A 21,481-nucleotide genomic window follows, 5' to 3' on the forward strand; every position below is an offset into this window, starting at 1 on the left:
ATCAGTCCTGGAGTCTGATGTGCTCTGATGATGGTTACTGTGTCAGACACAATGACAGACAAACACACATCTCCTCCTCCTCCTCCTCCTCCTCCTCCTCCTCCTCTGGTAGAGTAGCAGTGTATGTGGACTGTCCTGCTGGCACTCTGTCCTTCTACAGAGTCTCCTCTGACTCACTGATCCACCTCCACACCTTCAGCACCACATTCACTGAACCTCTTTATCCTGGATTTGGGCTCTGGTCCTGGTCCAGTCCTGGTTCCTCAGTGTGTCTGTGTGGTGTTTAGTCTGCAGAGTCTCCTCCTGTCACAGAAACATTGTCAGTGCTGAACAGTTGAGTCTGCACAGGATCACAGTCACATCAATCTTTCAGCTTCTTGTAATAAATTCATCAGTGAACTTTGTACAAAATGATTCAAACTGATTGTAAAGATTGATGGTTTCCTCGTCATCAATGATTCTGTTCTGCACATTAAAACTGAGACATCACTTCACTTTGTTCTGCACTTGTTGTATTTGACAGTCGTCAGCATGAAGCTGGTGACTCACAGAAGGACTTTAACAGGCAGCCGCTGTAAAGACTTTAAAACAGGCGTAACGTGCGTCTCCTTCTGGTCTGAGTCAGCAGTCGTGCAGCAGGATGTTGAATTAGCTGCTTTCATAATGTTTCTGTGCGAGTGTTACGGCCTCCGTTCATAAAAGTCAGAGCTGAGGCTCAGAAGGGGCTGGAGGATGCAACATATGAAGGACACCAGACACAAGGTTCATAGTTAACTCACAGCTTTTATTACATCATTCAAATTATTCCCAAAAGAAACCCAGGAACAAACAAAAAGGGGCTGAAAGGAACAAAAGATGGGAAGATGCTGGACCAACCAGGCAGTGGGCCGTCGTTCCCCGCGTCTCCCCCTGAACCACCTCGATGAAGACTGATCCTAAAACAAAGAAAAGGAACAACTGAACCAGCGGTGACCTCCGGCCCAAACTAACACAGTGAACTAAAATAACACAACCCCAGCACCGATTGGAGGAACACCAGTCAAAGATAAGAGATCGATGAGTCTTAGAATACACAAAGAACCACAAAAATACTGAAATTTAGCTCCCAGGGGGCAAACTTTGAAAATCACAACTTAAAGGGCATTTGGAGCACAGCTATAGGATTTTTCAGTGTCTCACAAATACAGTTTTTACATGATTTTTTTTTTTTTTTTTTTGAGAAAATCCATGATGTGAACTTGGGAGGCTGTAGGTGAGTTGGTATGGAATGACTCATATTTAAAAATATTATGTGGCTAAATTCAGAATAGGTTTATCAAAAAATCTAGTTTATACTATTAAAAAAAGGTAGATTGTCTAATATTCTGCATTTTTTCCAAATGTTTCACTTTTCTTTTCAGCCGCTCTGCCATGCATCGAGACGTATTTGAGTTCTTTGGGAATCTGTTCTGTGCAGCAGCAGAGAGAGAACAGCAGACAGGAGAGAAGATACTGGAGCTGTTATCATCAGTGTGCACATATAAAAAGTTCCCTTCAAATGCCAAATTCAAACAACATGGTCCATCAGGTGGTTTGTAATGCAGCCTGTGTTTCTGTTTTCACTCCTCTTCCATCATATTGTTTCAGTGGTGATCCAGAGTTCTTCCAGCGTGTGTGCACATTAATCTCTGTGAGATCCAGAGAGGAGGCCGAGCAGTTGGCCTCTCTGCTGCAGCTCCTGGGCTTCACCCTGCAGCTAACAGGAGAGTTGGGCTGGAAAACCTGCAGGTCTGTGGGAAGAGTTCTCAGACTCTGTGGTTCTGATGTGGATCTCGTCCTCACACCCAGGAGGATGTCTGTCAGAGGAGCCTCCCTCCTCTTTAGACACACAACACAACTGCACAGTCTGAGGTTTGTGTTTCTACATTTAATGTTGTTCCTGTAACACCATCTGGTCCAGTTTGAATGTGCAGTTAGTGGTGAACGTCATGATGTCACAGCTGCTTCTCCTCTCCCTCTCTCTGCTTTCAGGCTTTCCAATGGTACGGCCTTGTTTCTGTCTCAGTGGGTAAGAAGGAAGAGAGTGGCCTGTCTGTTGGCTGTTGAGGAGCTGTCTCTCGCCCCTCAGACAGGCCGACCATCAGAAAGAGTTCTGTTGAAGGTCGTCAGTAGTTTGGCGTCCCTGCTGAGATACTGGACAGTCGGCCGGTTGGACCTGACTGAGTTCTGTGTCCCTGCTCAGAGTCTCATTCCACTGCTGCTTCATGATGGTCCTCTAACAATCAAGTAAAAGTCTCTCCTGAGCTTCAGAAACACAATCTAATGAATGAAAATACAAATGTATGAACCATTTGCTTCTCTAAGATAAACTCATACATTTCTATCTGCAGACTGAGTGAGAAGATTTCCCAGGAGCTCCTCTTCCTCCTCCACGACATCCAGGACAAGGATTGACGGAGACATCACTGTGAACCTGAGGAAGAACCGTTTCTCACAGGAGAACATCCCACGTCTGCTTCCATTTCTGGACAGGATTGTATTTGAAAGATGATCAATTTGCTTTATACCTTTTACCACATTATTTTATCCTAAATTTTAGGTTTATGAATAGAAAATATTTTCAAGACATTAACAAGGTTAGGAATAAGGATTTTTTCCTGGTCCTTTGTCCTTTTTTTGCATGTCAGGAAAACTGTCCATGGCACATCTCCAATCATTACAGTACAAATCTGAAGCAGGAAACTATGGTGGAAGCTGATATGTTTCACTCTATTGTGTAATGTTTTATTTTTCTATCTATTTCCTCTCAGTGTTGACAGAAATCTGCTGCTGAAGTTCATCCACTGCTGTGCTGCCTCTGACGCCCAGCAGGGGGCAGCAGTCAGCCTGCTCAGGACTCTGCAGCACAGGCTGGATCTGTCCTGCTCCTCCTGTGTGGCGCTGCCACAGGAGGGTCAGAGTGAGACTCTCAGTCTGACTGATGAGGACTGCAGGGCCGTCTCCACCATCCTGAGACGCAGCAGCCAGGACACTCAGCTCAACCTGCAGGACTGTGAGGTGGAGGACAGCGGACTGGACCTGCTGCTTCCTGTCCTGGACAGAGTCCTCCCCAGGTGGGAAAGACAACAAAATTCATGTTTATGCATTTTAAAACTAGATTTATGCTTCTGCATTCAATCTACGCGTACCTGTAACATAGGCTTTGCGTAGATGCATGCAAGGTTCCCACCTGTCCTGGAAAATCTTTTGTTGTCCTGGAACATTATTTAAACTCCCCAAAACTACACAATACAATGGTATTAGTAGTATACTGTATTTTATTATAAAAATGTGTTTTTTTTTCTTCAAAGAAACCAGTGAATTTTTTGTTTGAAGAGACTTATTTCTTCTTTTGTATATTCATTATTGCTCTTGATGAAAGCAAAACTTCCAGCAACACTTGGTTATTGATGTTCAGGCAGCCATCGATAACACACTGTTCACAAGAGAAAAATGCATCAGGGTTATGAAGTAATTAAGGATATTATTGTATGGGCGCGCTCCCTGTCTGTCGTGTCACTGAAAATGTCCTGGAAAATGATCTCTAGAAAAGAATGGGAACTCTGGCCCTAAGGCGAAGCCCACGTCGTACCCTGACTGTGATTTGTCCTGTTGGTAGCATCGCATTTCTGGCTTCTCCTCCGGTGCTTAGTCGCGATGCCAATACAGGTGATTGTGACCGGTAACTTCCCCAGTAACCACACCGACCTCTTCGAGTGTTGCAGTCCTTCCTGACCGGCTGGCTGCTGCTTTTTATACTTCTCCTCTGGCATCTCTACGCTGACGAGTGTTTTTGGTGAGACCAGAGAGGCCCGATGTCAGACCAGAGTCACAGCTGGGTTAGGCAGGGGTCAGATGGGTCGGTGTGTTTACTGGGGAAAGTACTGTCACATCAACGAAGGCCACATGCGTAGGTTACACCGTCGGCTCTGCGTAGAATCTACATTCAACCATAAATCAGCCTCAACAATCAGCTCTTTGCTCTGATCCTCCTGTTTGGAGCCAGTAAGACGGTCGTCCTCCAGCTGCTGTCCCTGGTTCCTGTGAACAGTGACGGAGACACAGTGAGACGGGCAGTGTCTCTGTGTGGAGCCCTGGGTGGAGAGCTGGACCTCAGTCACACCACACTGGATCAGAGGGCCTGTGGAGCTGTGGCTCAGCTGCTGGACGTCTCTGAAGGACTGACAGAACTGGACCTGAGTCACTGTGAGCTCACTGACCAGCTGCTGCTCACACTCCTCACACATCTGCACAAAGTACGAGTCCTGGAGTGAGTATCAGTCTGTCATCATCCACGTGTTCATGTGACAAAATGTATATAATTCTAGTTATGTCCTTGATGTGTGTCTGTCCCTGCTGCTGTGTGTTGGACAGTAGCTGTACTGTCTCCACCAGCAGCAGGCTGATATAATTCACCATCATAAATATCCTCTGCGTCACTTTCTGTGTCTGTGTTACAGTCTGAGTCACAATAAGATCACTGATGCTTCAACTGACATGTTACTTGAACTGGTCTCCATCAACCCGTCCATCGACGCTGTGCGGTGAGCAAACATTCATCACTGCACCGTTCATTTATTAAGACGTTTGTACTTCATCATCTCAGATGAGTTAATGCTGTCACACGTTATTGTGGCTGAGTGAGTGATGTTTCTCTCTGCTTTGGTCTTTTTCTAGACTCTTCAGGAACAACATCGAGGACAGAACTCCTTTTAAGAAAGACGAGCGGTTTGATATCTGATGATTGATTGGACTTTAGCTGTTGTAAAACATTTATCTGTCTTACAACCTGGAAACGCAGCAATACGACATTCACGACAAATGTTGATGTCAAAGGAAAATGGCTGCCTTGTAGATAATGTTCTAATAGTTCTGATGCCGTGGTTGGTAGTTTTTAACACGGTCACATCGGGTTAGACGAGATGATTCTCAGATGAAGACCACTTTACAAGTTCTTTCTTTTTGATTTAATGATTAAGAAGACCGTTTGTATGGAGGCCAAGAGCCGCCAAGAGTGTTTGATAATAATTTGCCAACCATAACCCCTTTTTGTTTGTTCTTGAGATTCTGTGTGTTTGTGTTTGTGTTCAAGGTGTTTTCATACACTGTGTTGTTGGGATCATAGTTACACTGTTTTTTGATCGTAATTTTTTATGTTCTGTATTTTGTGATAGCTGCATTAGTTCAGTGACATGTTGGAGTAATGATAAATTCATGAGACAATGTTTGAAACGTGATAAAAGCAAATTATTTCCAGAAAGTGTTTCTTAAAATGTAAATATAAGTTTAATTTGTAGTGGAGTTGAATTTTCTGAGCTTTTCATAAGAGAAAGCTCACTTCCTGTTACTACACATTTATATATTATTATTTATTTTACAATACATTCGTATGATTTACATTCATTACAATTATGTTCATAGTGTTGAAAAAATGCCAGTGCCTTCTCTGGAACCAGTTCTTGCCCAGGAAAACTGGTTTCAGAGCGGCACGAGAACAAAGAGCGGCTGACGTCAGGGGCTTGTGGATCCTCCATATGTAATAAACATGTAAAATGTCTTTTGTATGTGGAAAAAAAAAAAGATTAACTCATTATTTCCTTCCTTAGGAACAAATGGGCTTGATCCTGAGAGCTACAGGCAGGGTAGGGAACTTGTAATATCAACTACAGAAAACTAAAATGTCAAATATTCTTTTTACAAAATGATCATTAGTAACAAGTTTTTACTTTGTGATCGATGGTAAAACGTGTGCATCGAGTGCCTGTGAGCAGGTGATGCTGCAGGTGACAGGATGTGCTTGTTTGGCTGGCTTCACTTCCAACACTTGAAAACAGAGAGAGGTTTGCTTTCATATGACAACGCCCTTCGTTCCACCCGCCCCATTTCCTGATGTGATGGGACAAGAATACAAATAGATCTTATTAGTAATCATTCATCGTCGATCCACTCACAGAAGCTACTCGCGTCGACTGCTACCCGGCTCTTGGTAAGTACACAGTGTGTAAAGTATAAGTTTGAGATATAGTTAAATTAGAAAAGGTAAATTCATTTGCATGAATCCTGTAGAGTGAGTGGCATCTTTTGTCTTTTTGTTGAGAAGAAAACAGCTGCACAGATGTTATCAGCTCGACACAACAGAAAACCAAAGTTGCTTTTTTTGTCAAATTCAGCGTCAGAATCCAGAAGAAAGTTTAGATTTTTCTCAGAAAAGCAACTCGACAGTAAAAGAAGCAGACTCGTGTTGTATTAAATACTAAGATGAAAGATTGTGTATTATTGAAAACTTAAAGGGTTGAACTAAAAATGCTAAGTGAAGGTTTGTTTTTGTTTTCTAAGAAGGTGATACTTTGCAGAGAATTTCTCACTTGAAGAAACTGTACCTGCTTTTATGTTTTTTTAATGTGTCATCTGCCGTGCCTGCAAATTTCAAGTCAAACTGGTTTAACTGAAATGTTAACAGGCGGCTCTGTTTTCTTTTATTCAGAGCTGTCATTAAGGAGTCATCTGCCCTCGAGACACACGCCAACGCCAGAAAATGTTTGGCAGCGGTTCAGGTATGAACTCTTCTCTATTCTCTGTTGTGAACAAAATACCTTAACTCGGAGTATCGTCTTGATGAAACGGTCATTTTTCCAAGTTGTAGCTTTATTCTTGTAATAAATCTTTTTATTGGTGCTCCAACAGGACAGCCTGCCCACGGCTACAACCTGGGCCCTGATCCCCGTGAAGACCCGAAATCTCAGGGAGGTCATGACGGGAGTCATGGGCCTGGAGATGAACACCATGGTGGAGACGGTCGCCATGGAGGAGACAGTCGCCATGGAGGAGACAGTCGCCATGGTGGAGACAGTCGCCATGGTGGAGACAGTCGCCATGGAGGAGACAGTCGCCATGGTGGAGACAGTCGCCATGGTGGAGACAGTCGCCATGGTGGAGACAGTCGCCATGGTGGAGACACCAGGGGACAAGATCACTATCAAGATGATCACCAGAGGAGACGCAGCCCTGACCACGATGACGACCACCAGAGGAGACGCAGCCCTGACCGTGATGACGACCACCATAGGAGACGCAGCCCTGACCGTGATGACGACCACCACAGGGACAGAGACAGCCCCAATCGCTGTGATGACCGTGACCAGAGACGTGACCACAGCCCTCGCCGTCGTCATGGCAGTGGCAGTGGGGGTGGTAGTGACAGTGGGAGCAGCGAAGATGACGGGCACGGTGGCCGACGTAAAAAGCATGGTCGCAAGCATGGGCGTGGTCATGGTCGTGGTCATGGGCGTGGTCATGGGCGTGGTCACTGGTAGACGGGTAAATACAGGTGAGACACAAGGTTAATGAAAGGCCCTGAAAAACTTTTGTCAGTCTCACTCTGAGCAGTAAACACAGATGAGTTGTCTCTGCAGCAGTCAGGACTGAGCGACAGAATCTGAGGACAGTTGTTGTTTGTTCAATGTCAATCAAATCTGTTACCCGAACTTCCTGCTACAAATCAAACATATAAACAAAAGATCTTTAATAAAGGGTCAGCTTCTTGTGTTTCTGATTGTGTAGTTAAAGCTCCTTCCCTTATCGACTCACCTGTGTGACACTTTATTTGCCTGATTTTCTTTGTTTTGTCTCATTGTGTCTTCCAGGCAGCCGCCCCACTGAGCACCGTACCTCCTCTGAAGCTCTACCTGCCACTTACTCCATGAAACCAGCTTTTAAAGAAATGCTCTTTGATTTGGCTTTGGTTGCTTCCTGTGAAGGGAGCTTGCATGTAAACCTGTCTGCAGCCAAGCTGACAGGATGGCTGCTTGGAATCTGCATAAACAAAATAGTTAACATACTGTACTGCGTCAGCAGGAGTGGAGAGGAGTGAAAACAGTTTACGCTGTGTTCCTGCACTTCTATTAAATAAAATATTTTGTAAGCATAAACTGAAAATAGTCTTTTTTTACATTTTTTTTTTTTTTTACACTAAATCCAAATGTGTTTTTAATTACATGACTTCAGGGATCCATAAGAAGACATCTGAGCTCCTAATGAAAGCAGTGAAATAATCCATCTGTGCGTCATTGATACGTCACCAACAACCATTACTGTAATCACTAATGATGCATTGTCATCATCGTTTCATGTTAATGATACAAATAAACTGAAAGAAACTCATAATTATGACTTTTTATCTCATTAAACTGACATTTAATACATTCTTTTAAATGTATTTCTTAACCTTCCATAACTCAAACTACCCTCGTCGTCCTGAGAAGTGTTATTTTCTCCGATTGGCCACGAGGTGTCACAAGACTGGAAACATGAGACTGTAACCCTGCAGAGTGGTGAAGTCGTTGAATCCTTGAACAGCGCTGCCAGTTTTCAGCCACATTTGATGGGCGGTGGGAGATAATTTCCCTCCATAAGTACAGCCTGCATGGGCCAAGTGATGAAACTACCACTTTCATTTTACTGTCTTTGCAATTAAAAGACTCAGAACAGGAAATGGAAAAAGTTTTGGATTTGACCCGAGGCAACACTGTTATAAATATTTAAACATGCTGCATTTAAATACTTTTTTATGTCTATGTAATGTTTAAAAGCTATTACGGCGCCTTGTTTATCAGTCCATTACAGTATTTTTCCTCATCCGTTGGCGGATTCAGCGCCAATAGAGAGCCTGACGAATCAGAACCGAGTGGATTCGTCCTGTGTCACTTTATTTCTCCCCTAAAATGACGTCCATTTTGTTACCAACTCGTCTGAAGATAACCTGCAAACAGTTGACAGACAGATGAGAGTTTCCCAGTTTGTTCCCGTCAACTCCCAGCATCCTTTGGGAGAGTCGCGCCCTCTGGATTACAGAGGTGAGCTTTGTAATTTAACATGTTAATGACACGCTCCAACAAACAGCCGTCATTAAAGCTGTAAATCTGACACGTCCAAGCTGTTTGAAAGAATCCCACCCATCCTCCTTTAAACATCTTCTCTCCTGCTTCTCTTCAGATCTCCTTTCTTTATTATTTCATTTATATTTAAAACACTTTGTATCTTTTTGTTGTCGCATTCTGGTTTGAAAAATGCCGTAAAATCAGATGAAGGCAGCATGAAAACACTCTGCCAGTGTCTGCTGGCTGCTGGCTGCTTTCACTGGTTTTACACTGACCTGCAAATTTCACTACAAAAAAAAATTTATACACACAACCGATTCGTCTCAGCATCTGTGAAATCCCATCTGTGGCTCCCTGTGTGAGCCACAGATGAAATAATTGGCGTCGACAGTCGGAGCTTCGCTGCCACCTACACAGAAAAAACACATCCGAGCAGATTCTCTCATGTCAGAGGAGGTCGAGCTGCAGCAGCTGCTCGTCTCTGAAGGAGCGAATCACAGCAGAGTTCAGCTTTCGTGACACAACATGTCCAGTTAGTTTCAAGTTGTTCAACATCTTTTACTTTCCTCCCCCTCCGTCTTCTTCCTGCACTATCATGGTGCCAATTTCTCTGATGGTTCTGGGTTTTAGTGTTTCCTGTTTTATTTTGTTGGTTTCATCCTCGTGTCTTTAAACTTTCTGTCTTTGTGTTTTTCCCGACTTTATCTGCGCATTCATGTGCTGAATTATCCGACCGGGAGAATGAACGTGAATGCCCTCTGAAGTTTTGCTTTAAAAATCTCCTGAGACAAAAAAATTCTGGAAAAAAAATCAGAAAATTTGTATTTTCCAGAAGTTGGCAAAATTTCAAAATATTGTAAAATGCTGTGGTTATTGGCGTCCATTTAGGGCCCCCATATATATTATATTTAGGCTATGTGACACGTTTCAGACAGTTTTGAAGTAAATATTAAACATTGTCATTTTAATGTCGCTCCTTAAAGACTTAATTTTTGCATTAACACACTTAAAACAGTCTGAAAATAAGTGAATTATTTCAGCTCTGAGCCTCACTCGACTTGAAATGACTTGTTGACGGCTCTAGTTTCTCTCCTCCCTGACTGACTTCTCCAGCCTATAATTAAAATGATAATGAGCCACGTTTCAGAGCTAAGCCTCGACTGTGACGTCAGCAGCGACTCACCGTTCACCCCGACACTCAGCGGGCAGGAAGAAACACAGCCGGATTAGCCTCCGACTGAACCGACTCACAAGGCTGCAAACCCAACACACTCCACAGTGTGTGTCTGTGTGTGTGTGTGTGTGTATGCAGCAGCACATATAGGTGGAATTTGCATTTTAATAAGAAGAGTTAATTTCCAAAGTGCTGTTGAGCCATTCTGCACAGAAGAATAGACACAATGAAGCATTCAGAGCTGAATGAAAGATATTCTCTCAACATTCACACACGACATTTTGCATTTTAACAGAATCAAAGCAGAAACTAGATCTTATCAAGACTAAGACATGATCTTAGTAAAACCAAGCCCAGATCTGACGGGGGGGTTTGGAAAATCTGAGACTAGAACTTGGACGAGGCGTCAAAACCACAGAGCAAGAGCGGAAAACAGCTGATGTAAGGGCAGCTTCACTGTCATCAGACTGATTTAAACCTTAAAGCCTCTGTTGACTCAACACAAGCTGCCTTTACCGACATTAAACAGCAAACTGAGGTTATGCAACAACAGATTCTGTCTGCAGGAGAAGGACCGAACACGACCTTCATCACAACACTGGACCTTAAATCTCCAGCTGATTTACAGAAGAGAAAACTGAAAACTGTTTTGATCAGTCTTAAAAAATGGATCCCCAGAAAACAACGTCCTCACTGGCCCCTCAGGGCTTCCATACAGACTGGTTTGGCTCCTGTAGTATTAATATTCTTCACGAGTAACTTCAGTCGCAAACAGCAGAATCATGGACACATTTTCTCTCCATCAGCCTGCTTTAAAGAAACAAAACTATCTCTCTGCTGCACCTTCACACAGACATGGATTTTAAAGCATGTTAGCGTTCTTGTTCTCCGGCGCTCAAAGCTTCTGCGTGCTCAGCGGAAAACGCAACGGTCCTCCATTTTCAGATGGCGAGGGCGGAAGAGTGAGGGATTATCATCATCCAGGAGAAGACGCAGATAAAACAGAAAATCCTGTTTACGGCCTCCCACAGAAACACACAGCGAGGACGGTAAAGAATCAGAGGAAACGTCTGTGGAGACGCATGTAGGATCATCTCCCTCTGAGGATGGAGAAACCGCAGCTGTGAGATGAGCTCGCTTCGCAGCATTTTTATTTTAATTATTATTTTCTTTTAAATTATTTCAGTCTTGTTTCATCTTCTTCAATCATCCAATCACTTTTATTGATTTTACTTTATTCAAATCAATGAATAATTTCAGTGAGAGGAAACGATTGTTGGGGACTATTTTCAGCGGCGGATTAATCGACCTTTCGGGCTGTAGTGAAGGAACATGCCAACCAGAGCAACAGTGACTTGTTTTAAAAGGTTTTTGAAAACAATGGAGACATATCAGGCTTTAAATATTTCTTTGTTTACAGAAACTTGAACCAGCGACCTTTGCTCCTACAGATATGTTTGGTATTTAAATCCTTTAACTTCCAGACGGAGAAATTAAAAAAAAGTCTTCTTTCAGAACACAAAGTACATGATACAATTACACCAAACAAGTAAATAACATTTTCCTCCTCGGTGATTATACTTTGACATGAGAGCAGCTTTGAGGGACACAAACCATAATAATAAGATGCTGTGACTGCAGAAAGGTAAATTTGGCACGAGACAGAAGAGGCCGGTAAACAACCAGGAGGAAAACATGTACTTTACATGTACTCTCTGTCCCTGGTATTTTTAACCAGCTTTATTTACAGCACTCAGAACTGATGCTTTAGGGGGATATAAACAGGAAGTCTGCTGTTACCATGAAGTCAGTTGGTTAGCTTATATCATTTTGGCAAAGTGGCAACATTAAAACTTTGCCGAAATAAACCGTTAGCACTTCCTGTTTGCAGTGCACTCATGAATGTACAGACAATTATCACTGGGTTACTGTGATACTGAAGAAAACTTAAAAATGTGAAAATTCTAAGGCAAGTTCTGCACATGGAGCGTCTTTGTTTTCTATAATTTTTAAGTGGATTCTGGGAAGTTTTCTTATTTCTTCAATTTTCTTCAATTTTTTGATTTCTTAAACTGAATTTCTTACGTCACACCTTTAATTAAACCTTTAGTTCAAGCAAATAAAAAAAAGTTAAAATGTCATTCAGATAACACAGTGTTATAAATATATATACAGAATATCGGCCAAAGTGCAGTTGCAGCAAGTTTCAGCAGATAAATATGAAGAAGATACTCAATATTGTGAGTGATGAAGTAAATCATTTTTAATAGTAACTCACACTGGAGGTCGCAATTATCTGAGACCTGCTGCAAATCACCCCACCCTGATTAAAGCTTTAGAAACCAGACAACACACACGTTCAATTACAAAGAGTTTAATCCCAAAAATACTTCTTGTCTTTCTTTTTTTTTTCCATTTTGGCATGTAATACATTGTTTGGTCTTGCTGTATCTTGGCTGTAACACTACACTGTATAATTGTCTGAAGTCGTAGCTGTCATGCAACGTTGAACACAGCTCGACTGAATACTGCAGAGAGAGGATGCCACGTTCACGTCGGATTCATGTCGGAAATATTGTATTTAGATTGAAAACAAAAACAAACATTCGTGTCTGCCCCCTGGTGGTTATTACAAGTGTGACGTGGGGATTTTGTTGCATTCCAAGATATTAAAACACAATCAGCTCTACTTTAGGATGAGGAACATGCTGCAGTTTGATTTAAAGTCTTTAAAGTTTGATGCAGCAAACTAAGTTTAATCCCGTTTCTTCTTCTCCTGTTTAGACGTGAACGCGGCATTAGACAACAGTCCATGTGAGACATTCAACAGTCCTGTCATTAAGACAAAATGCTTATTTCAGTCATTTTTTTATTAACTATTCTGCAAGCTGTCAATCATGTGGGTGGCTCATTGTGTCGGGGACTGAATTGGTGCGTGGGAGTATTTCTAATTTGATTTAAAAACCTCCCCACGCAGCATGTTTTGGTTTGTCATTCATCAGAATTAAATATGCTTCAGTAAGAGGAAAACAGCTTAACAGGTTCCAGCCCGTCAGTTTGTTACACAGGAAGACACTCATAACACTTTCTCAACAACTCTGAGGAACAGCGGATACCAAAACTACTGGTTATTTTGGAGAAACCAAACCACCAAAATCACTCTATGTCGACGACTATGTAGTGTTTTGTTGTAAGTTGCCTGGAAAAACACTGCAAGTTCAGGGAATTAAGAGTCACGTGAAATGACGTTAACTTAATTAAATTATAAAATAAAAGTTACTGTTTTCAGTTACTGAGAAAAAATATGCATTCAATTAGTTTAATATCCAGAAGTAGCAAGTAACATCGTACAAATACTTTGTTACTGTACTTAAGCAGATTTTTCAGGTATCTGTACTTGAGTATTAATTTTTCTGACAGCTTTTGACTTTGCTTCCCAACATCTGAATGATAATATCTGAACTTTCTCCTCATTACATTTTCAAAACAGGGTCGTATATTAGTTTGAATGCATTTGAGGTGAATTATGGATTATTTACGACGCTTTACCAACCCAAAATGTGGCTATTTGACGTCCTGGGAATGAGACTCAACAATCAACTATCTTTGTGGTGCGTTCAGGAACAACTGGGACAAATCCTACTGATTCTACCTTTAACTTTAATAGTCTTTGAATTATATTAATATGACGTGAGCTTCAGTTAGCTTTGCACAGAAATACCTTGAGTACATTTCAGAGCCTGTACTCTATTACTTTTACTGGAGTTGAATCAGTACTTCTACTTTTACCAGAGACTGTTTTTACACAAGTATCTGAACTTCTACTGGAGGAAACAATGTGTGGACTATTTCCACCTCTGCTTATTCAGCTTGTTACTTCTCTTAGAAGAAAGTTGTTAACGCTACACATGAAGTTGATGAAAGACATCTACTCAGGTCGAGACCTGCAATATGGCTTCTGGGTAATCGAAGGTGGTTTCCTGGGTGACGATGGAAAGATCTACTGCAATTTTTCTAATTACTTTCTAAAATCCTTGTTTTTGGTAAGACCTTATCGCTGCCTCACATAATTACACTACTCAATATTAATTAGGGATGTCGGGATATGGTTGCATAATTTGTGCCCAACAGTATATTTGTAAATTTATTAAACTTATTTCTTTGCTATAAAGAACTTACTGACATGAGTAACACTTTATTATAACCATCATTAATAAATGGTATAGTTCATTAGATTTCATTGAGTAATTTCACTGTTAAGAAACAATGAAATGGTTCAAATATCAATTGTAAAGGTTAAAAACATCAGTTGCAACTCATCCAAATAATGTTTATACATAAACTACATAGAATTTATTAACCATTTACAATATATGAACAACAACTGCAATTTTCCAAAGAACAATTGCTAATAAATAGTTTATAAAGCATTTCATTGCTTGTTAACAGTGAAATAACTATTAACTAAAGTTTAATTAACTATAAATTTTCATTTTTTAAATTATATATAATCGTTTATTTGTTATTAGTGTTACCAAACATGTATATATAGAGGACATGACCTCAGTGTCCTCAGTGGTAGCTACAGCCCTGCTCATGTGTGATGAGTCATGAAAAAATGGTTTTGTTTGTTTGTGGAGCCGCTTCAGCTCAGTTGTAGAGCTATAAAAACTAGAATATCCCTCACTAATATGAGTAGTGTTTATCAAATGCAACAAAATTTCAATATTATCTTCCAATATTGAACTCTTTTTATCCCTCACCAGCTTTTTTTTGCCACAGCACTGCTACGACTGAAAAAATGACCTTAACTGACCCTCCAGAACCTCCAGAACCAACACTACTGGTTATATTGGCGAACTGTGAGGATGCAGATCCGATTTTTTTCCGAGGCTCGTGCCCAAAATCACTCTATGTCAACGACTACGTAGTGTTTTGTTGTAAGTTGTCAGGAAAAACCTCCCTGTTTTGTAGCATTATGAGGAGTCTGGGGAGTGAAGAGTTACATGCAATGACATTAACGTCGTTAAATTATAAAATGAATGTTGAAAAAATATGCAATTAAATTACAGTTTACAAGCTCTTCTTCTACATTCCAACTAAATTTAGCTCATTATCTTCTGACACTGAGACCTTTCTTGAGCTGGTACAACTGAAAAATGACCTTAACTGAACCCTCCAGAACCAAAACTAAGGGTCATAAGGAACAAAACGACGAGAGGGAGGATGAGAGTTTTGTTTCTTGGGGGAATCATCTTTGGTGTAACACCGTCTCACAGCTCTGAACAGCAGTGTGTGCGTCAGTAATCACATTTACAACAGTCTGTGCACAGCAGCAGCAGCGACAGGGAGCTCTGCCAGGAGATCCACACTATAAGAAACAGTCCTGTTAACACTGCTGCGTCTGTCAGGAACACAATCTGCCACCAACAACAACATCATCATCCTGGAAATTATATCATTCTTATTCATATTATAGCTGTTTTCAAATAAACATGTTGTTAAATGGAGTTTCTGCAGCTTCACCTTCAGTTTTTTAGCATCACTATGAATATAATCTGGTCATATATGCAGACTTATGCTGTTTACTCCCTCCTCTTCTTCTTCTGCTTCAGTGACTTCCTCCTCTTCACTATCATCTCATACAGCTTGTCCATGCCCTCATCCAGCCCCTCTCCTATGATGGCGCAGGCCGGCTGGACGTGATACGGGGTGGAGGGGCTCAGCTCGGCCAGAGCCAGCTGCCTCTCGATCTCCCCGACATCCAGCGCCCGGGGCAGGTCCTGCTTGTTGGCGATGACCAGCAGCGGGGTCCCCTGGTTCTCGGAGAAGCGGGTGATCTTGTGCAGCTCGGTGCGGGCCTCCTCCAGCCGCTCCGCGTCCACCGAGTCCACCACGTACACGATGCCGTCCGTGCAGCGGCTGTAGGGCTTCCACAGCGGCCGCAGCTTCTCCTGGCCCCCGACGTCCCAGAAGTGGCAGCTGATGCCCCTGGAGGCCCCCGCGCCGCCCAGACGGATCCGCTCCGTGTTGAAGCCGATGGTGGGCACCGTGTTGACGAACTCGTTGAATTTCAGCCGGTACAGCACGGTGGTTTTCCCCGCAGAGTCCAAACCGAGCATGACGATGTGCAGGGACGTGAAGGCGGCCAGGTTGGAGAAGCTGTTCCCCATGATGCAGCGGGGAGGAGGGACAGTGCGCACCGCAGGAGACGCTCACACGTCCCGGGAGTGATCCATACAGTCAAATCAAACGTCTGGTCCGCTCAGCAGATGTGCAGGGCGCAGCCCCTCGTTGCGCGGAGGCACTCCGGCAGCATCCCTGGACTCGCTCCAACAGCAGCAGCCGAACCAGCGCGCACACAGCGGAACATCTCCAAATGCGCAAATTACGCGCGGCCGAGTGTCACATCATGTCTCCATGTAGCAACAACACACAAAGTGGTGGTGTGTGACGCGTGGATCAGCCTCATGAGAAGATGCGTCAAGCTCAGGCAGAGGACTACAAAATAAGACTTCCGGTGAAGCCAAAATAAAAGCCTCTTCTATGCGGGGAATGCCGGAGAGGATCTTATTTTGGAAGGTGTGTGCTGTAGTGTTTCCTCTGCGCACTGAGCTGCTCAAACTCTGACACCTAGTGGACAAATATGACAACTGCACTACTTAATGTATTTTATCATTTATCTGTTTTTATCACAGCACTTTATTCTTTTTATTTAAAGTTTTTTTTACTGTTATTATATTCTATTTTATTTCATTAACATTCTTTAAATACAATATTTTATTTCATTTAATCTTTCTTCTTATTTTTTTATTGCCTGTTTTTATCGCTTATTATTCAAACTTTTCATTTTATTGCTGTTGGTGTGCGTTAAAGACCATTAGAGACCAGCTGTAGGCTGCTTTATTTTCTTCATTGTTTTGTTTTTGTATTGTTGTGTGTCCCAAACATCCCATAAACAAGCGTTTAATAAAAAGGCTTTGAGGTTAAAAACATTAAAAATGTCTGGTACTGAGCCCTCAGAGACATCTGGACCACCTGCAGGCTCTGTAGAGTTTATAATGTAAAACAGTCAATATTATATCCTTTATTTAATCAGGTAAACACTTAATTTTATTAATCATGAGACGAGATGCAACAAAAGAATCAAGGACAAGAAAAAACACACTGAATGATCCACAAACTGACACAGTACTGTTATAACAAGTCGATATTCCAGGGAGAAAAGGCAGCATCATCTATAGATTATTGAGATTTTCACATGTATGAACACAGAGGAGAAGAACCTACAACGTGAGCGCCACTAGATGGCAGCAGAGGATTTCACAACAGTAACAGATTCTCTGCAGACAGAAAACTGAACACTGAGCAGGAACCTGCTGCTGTTACTGCATCTGTTCACACTGAGGACACAGAGTGAGTGCGACAGGAAGCTCAGCAGCAGCTACAGTGAAGAGTTCAGTTTAAAAAGGTGTAAATGACTGAATGATGGAAATTAATTTGGGATCTCTGGGCTTCTGGAAACATTTTCCACAGTTATGCTGCATTCAGGTGCTCCTCGGATGATCCCACCTCCTGAGTTGGGAACTCGTTCTTCTGACTTTGGTGCGTTCACGTACGTCAAGTCAGGATGTGTTCAGAAGCAACTGTTCTCTGAAAAAAAACGCTTGTCAGACAGTAATGTCAGTGTCGTATGTCAGAAGTATGTGGAATATTCATTTAAATCAACTTTTCATGGCTTTATTGTGACAGGACAATGAAAATTGACAGGAAGTGGGGACAGAGACAGACACTGGGTCGAACACATCTTCTGCACATGAGGCGGTTCTTTACCAGCAGAGCTACTGGGACACAAAACATCTTCTGAAATGTGTTGAATTTGTATGTTTGTAGCGTCCTGTTGTTCCCATTGTTAAAGACCTGCTATCGTCCTTTGTTTTGGACTGATTGCAGGAGATTCAGATCACCTGTGTGCAGGTGAGGACACTGACTCCTGATTGAGGAGTGGAAGCAGCTCGGGTCATTTCCCTCCCAGCCAATCACGGTGTGACGCCGCCCTTTTGTGAAGGCTTAAAGGAGGTGGGGAACGACACCCAGGAGGCTCCACACTCATTCTGACCCTCATCCCATTAGATTACCAGCCAGAAGCTCTGGTCTGTTGAGGCCCCATCGTGTTTTCTTGGCTTCCCCTTGAACCCCTACAGCCCCTGTGCACCTTCAGCTTTAACATTTTATTTCACTGGGGCTTGTAGGAGCACATTTCAGTTTGATAATCCCCTGAAGAGGCATTTGTTTATTGGTTTATTGTCCCTGTAGCGGACATCGGGCTTCCCCTCTAGATGTTTATATCTTTATGTAGGTTGGGCCGGCCTGTTAGCATTTTACCGCCAGTGAACACCTCAGTTTGTTTCAGTTTGACACTAAAATGGCCGCAAATCACAAACTGTCAGCACAGTTTAAAAAAAAACCAAGTGAATTAAGGTTTGGCTGGTTGCAAACAGAAGTACGACGATTTTATAACTGAACCTTTTTAAATAATTTAGCTGTTTCTGTTCGGTGTGAGGCGGCGGCTCCTTCCACCACCCTCACTGCTCCGTATCTGCAGCTCCACACAAATTAACGGCGTCTAATTAACCAGACTGAGTGAAAACAGCTGCACGGAATGAGCCTTTAAGAGGTTTTATCAGTAAAGAGACGAGGGAAGGCAACACCGGTCCCCAAACACACAACAACAACACAACAACAACACAACCTGAGTCATCAGGACTTCACTAATTGTTCTCTCTGACCTCCTCCTCCATCGATCTCCGACCTGATGTGTGTGTGTGTGTGTGTGTGATCAATAAAACAAATTAAAACCAACACACACACACACACACACACACACACACACGCCTCTCTCTCTAACAAGGCTGAGTCACCTGAGTGTCTCTCGCCCCCACAGCTGCCTCTGATTCAGCTCTAATGTATTCATGGTCTCCTCTCTGCTCGTCAGGTAACAGGAGGAACCAACACGTTTCTGTAAAAACAGGCAGAAGTTTAATGAAGTTTGGTCTGTGAGAGCTGACGTCCACGTTCTGCAGCCCAAATTAGCTTCAAATTTCTAATGAGAAACAAAAGTTTTAGTTCGAGCTCTGAAGTGGAAATTAAAAGACTTTGTGTTCTCTGCCTTTTAATTAAATCCCCTTCATTACATTCTGGGGAAATGTGTTTTAAATGTACTTTTTATAGTTAAAATGTTCCCATGATGCTTTGTTTGCTTTATGTACAATAAAGGATTTCTGCCTCGCTTTGCTTTTGTTTAAACGTGATTGTTTCGGGCTGTTTCAACTTCAATATGTGATTTAAAGGAACAGTTCACAAAAAAAAATCAGAACTTATTTATCTCCGAAGAATTTTTTTTTTTCTGCCTGGAATTTTTTGTTTTATCAAAAAAAAAAAAAAATATCCAGGAATTTTTTTTTCATGTTTGAAACCAGGTAAAAAAAAAATTATCTCCTGGGGGAAAAAAAAAGAAGTTTTTTTCATACATTTCTTTTATGCCCAAAGTAACTTATCTCCTGATAGAGATTCTCCTACAAAAAAAATATCCGGGAAAAAAATATTTTTTTCTCTGAATTTTTTTTTTTTTTTTATCTTAAACACTTTTTTCTTTTTCTGACAATTCTTTTTGTCCTGATTTTTTTTTCACTCAGTCACACATGGATCAAAAGGTCATGTGTGAAACCAGTTGACAAAATAATAGCGTGAAACTAAATTCAAATTAAAACTAATTTGGGATCTTTTTTTTTGAGGGAGAAAAAAAAGATTCTGGTTAAAAAAAAAAAAATTCAGAAGAATTTTTTTTTTTTTTTCACAAAAAAATTCCCCAGAAAAGTGTTTTTTTCCCACCGGTCTCACACATGAAAAAGAAAAAAACCCCACAAACTCTGCGCGGACAACGTCTCATCAGATGACACCTGGAAGTGAGCTGATGCAGAGGAGAGGTGACATCTGGTGGAGGTTTCTCAGCTGCTCTAAGTGAAACAGTGAATCCTTCAGCTGGAGTCGTGATAACCACCACGACTGGAGGCTTCATGAGGCCTCCACATGACAACAGCCCAACTCCCCTGAGGCTCCACGACGACGAGGGCGCTGCTGGAGGAGCGAGGCGTGACAGGAAGCACATAAAGGAGTTTTATTTCTGTACATCCTTTTATCTCTCGAGGGCCCTTTACATCCTCCAGACCCCACGAGGTGAAGCCGGCCTGGCCCGTCTCCACACATCCACCAGAACCCACTCCAGCAGCAGATGAAACAGGCCGACGACTCGTCCCCGCAGCGTTTCATCTCACCACCTGCTTTGCATTTTCAAAAGCGTCTCGACGCTTGCCAATCTGTGTGAATGAGCGGTGTGGAAAATGAGTGTTTTGCTCATCACACATCACGTCTCTGATTCTCTGGTTTGATGGACAGAATGAAACCTGCAGTCGTCTGATGACACGATGGAAACACTTCACTGTAAAAGGAAATATACTGAGCCGCGACTCGTTTCCAGGAGACGAGCAGGAATGTTTGAGGGTTAGTCATCGAGAGGCAAAGGACGACTGTCAAGGTGGCCTGTCCTCTGAGGGTGAATAATTATCTGCTTTAATTAAAGCACATTAAAGCCTCTGTCTGTGTGTGTGTGTGTGTGTGTGTGTGTGTGTGTGTGTGTGTGTGTGTGTTTGGCAGTGAAACAGTGCACACGACGAGGGATCTGTGTGCACTCATGTGGGCTGTTTGTGCAGCATTAGCACATGAGATCGTTTGTGCGTTCATGCGAGATATTTGGACGTGTTTACATGAAGGAATCTGCTTTACTCACACACACACACACACACACACACACACACACACACACACACACACACACACACACACACACACACACACACACACACACACACACACACACACAATACGCAATACGCAGTCGTTTAATGAACGCTGCTGTGCAGGAAGATTCACAGTCGAGGCATGATTTGCAAAGTCATGGAGGTGGAAAGAGTTGATCAACCTTTTGTCTCTCAGGAATCTGTCCGGAGAGTCCAGAGCTGCTGATTCTCATCATTCATCTCATTTATCTTAAAGTCAAAATGAATAAACGGTGGCTTCATGATTTTCAGATTTTGAGACGAGTGTATCTGTGAGTTTTCAGGCCTGTTTACACGAGATGCTTTTGTCATAAAACAGGAAACTTCTGATGCGTTTTAGCTGTTTGTTCACGTGGCAACAGCGTTTCAGAGACCGGAAAACGAGAAAGCCTCCGACGACTACTGAGATTATAAACACTCATTTCTGTGATGTGATCAACGCTCTGTAGATGAAAGCGTTGGTTATTTTGTGGTGTTTATTTGCTGGTTACACCGCCACCTACTGGCCCGGTGGATCG

At 42.3% G+C, this 21,481-nt stretch overlaps 4 protein-coding genes across 5 annotated transcripts; 3 read left to right on the forward strand and 1 right to left on the reverse strand.

Annotated features, from left to right (window-relative positions):
* The first annotated feature begins 46 nt into the window (after positions 1–46).
* Positions 47–3,081, forward strand: LOC141020355 (uncharacterized). 2 transcript variants are annotated; one of them, XM_073495403.1, is made up of 4 exons: positions 47–1,252; positions 1,401–1,890; positions 2,011–2,265; positions 2,370–3,081. In XM_073495403.1, exons 2-4 carry the CDS (start codon positions 1,538–1,540, stop codon positions 2,431–2,433), a joined length of 672 nt encoding a protein of 223 aa, XP_073351504.1. In that variant the 5' UTR covers positions 47–1,252; positions 1,401–1,537; the 3' UTR covers positions 2,434–3,081. The 2 variants fall into 2 exon arrangements, with proteins under 2 accessions (XP_073351504.1, XP_073351503.1); XM_073495402.1 differs by having other exon boundaries at positions 47–1,890.
* On the forward strand, positions 2,678–5,220 carry LOC140991937 (uncharacterized). Its single transcript, XM_073462110.1, has 6 exons — positions 2,678–2,700; positions 2,790–3,092; positions 3,638–3,700; positions 3,980–4,288; positions 4,479–4,562; positions 4,696–5,220. Exons 1-6 carry the CDS (start codon positions 2,678–2,680, stop codon positions 4,757–4,759), a joined length of 846 nt encoding a protein of 281 aa, XP_073318211.1. The 3' UTR covers positions 4,760–5,220.
* Positions 5,221–6,247: 1,027 nt separating this feature from the next.
* Positions 6,248–7,888, forward strand: LOC140992357 (uncharacterized). The gene is made up of 3 exons (XM_073462667.1): positions 6,248–6,572; positions 6,703–7,345; positions 7,662–7,888. Exons 2-3 carry the CDS (start codon positions 6,769–6,771, stop codon positions 7,886–7,888), a joined length of 804 nt encoding a protein of 267 aa, XP_073318768.1. The 5' UTR covers positions 6,248–6,572; positions 6,703–6,768.
* A 7,765-nt stretch (positions 7,889–15,653) lies between these two features.
* LOC140991938 (ADP-ribosylation factor-like protein 4C) lies at positions 15,654–16,281 on the reverse strand. The gene has a single exon (XM_073462111.1). The coding sequence runs from the start codon at positions 16,239–16,241 to the stop codon at positions 15,654–15,656; it is 588 nt and encodes a 195-aa protein (XP_073318212.1). The 5' UTR covers positions 16,242–16,281.
* Positions 16,282–21,481: the final 5,200 nt, after the last annotated feature.

Source organism: Pagrus major, chromosome 24, assembly GCF_040436345.1.
Source record: "Pagrus major chromosome 24, Pma_NU_1.0".
NCBI classification, from domain to species: domain Eukaryota; kingdom Metazoa; phylum Chordata; class Actinopteri; order Spariformes; family Sparidae; genus Pagrus; species Pagrus major.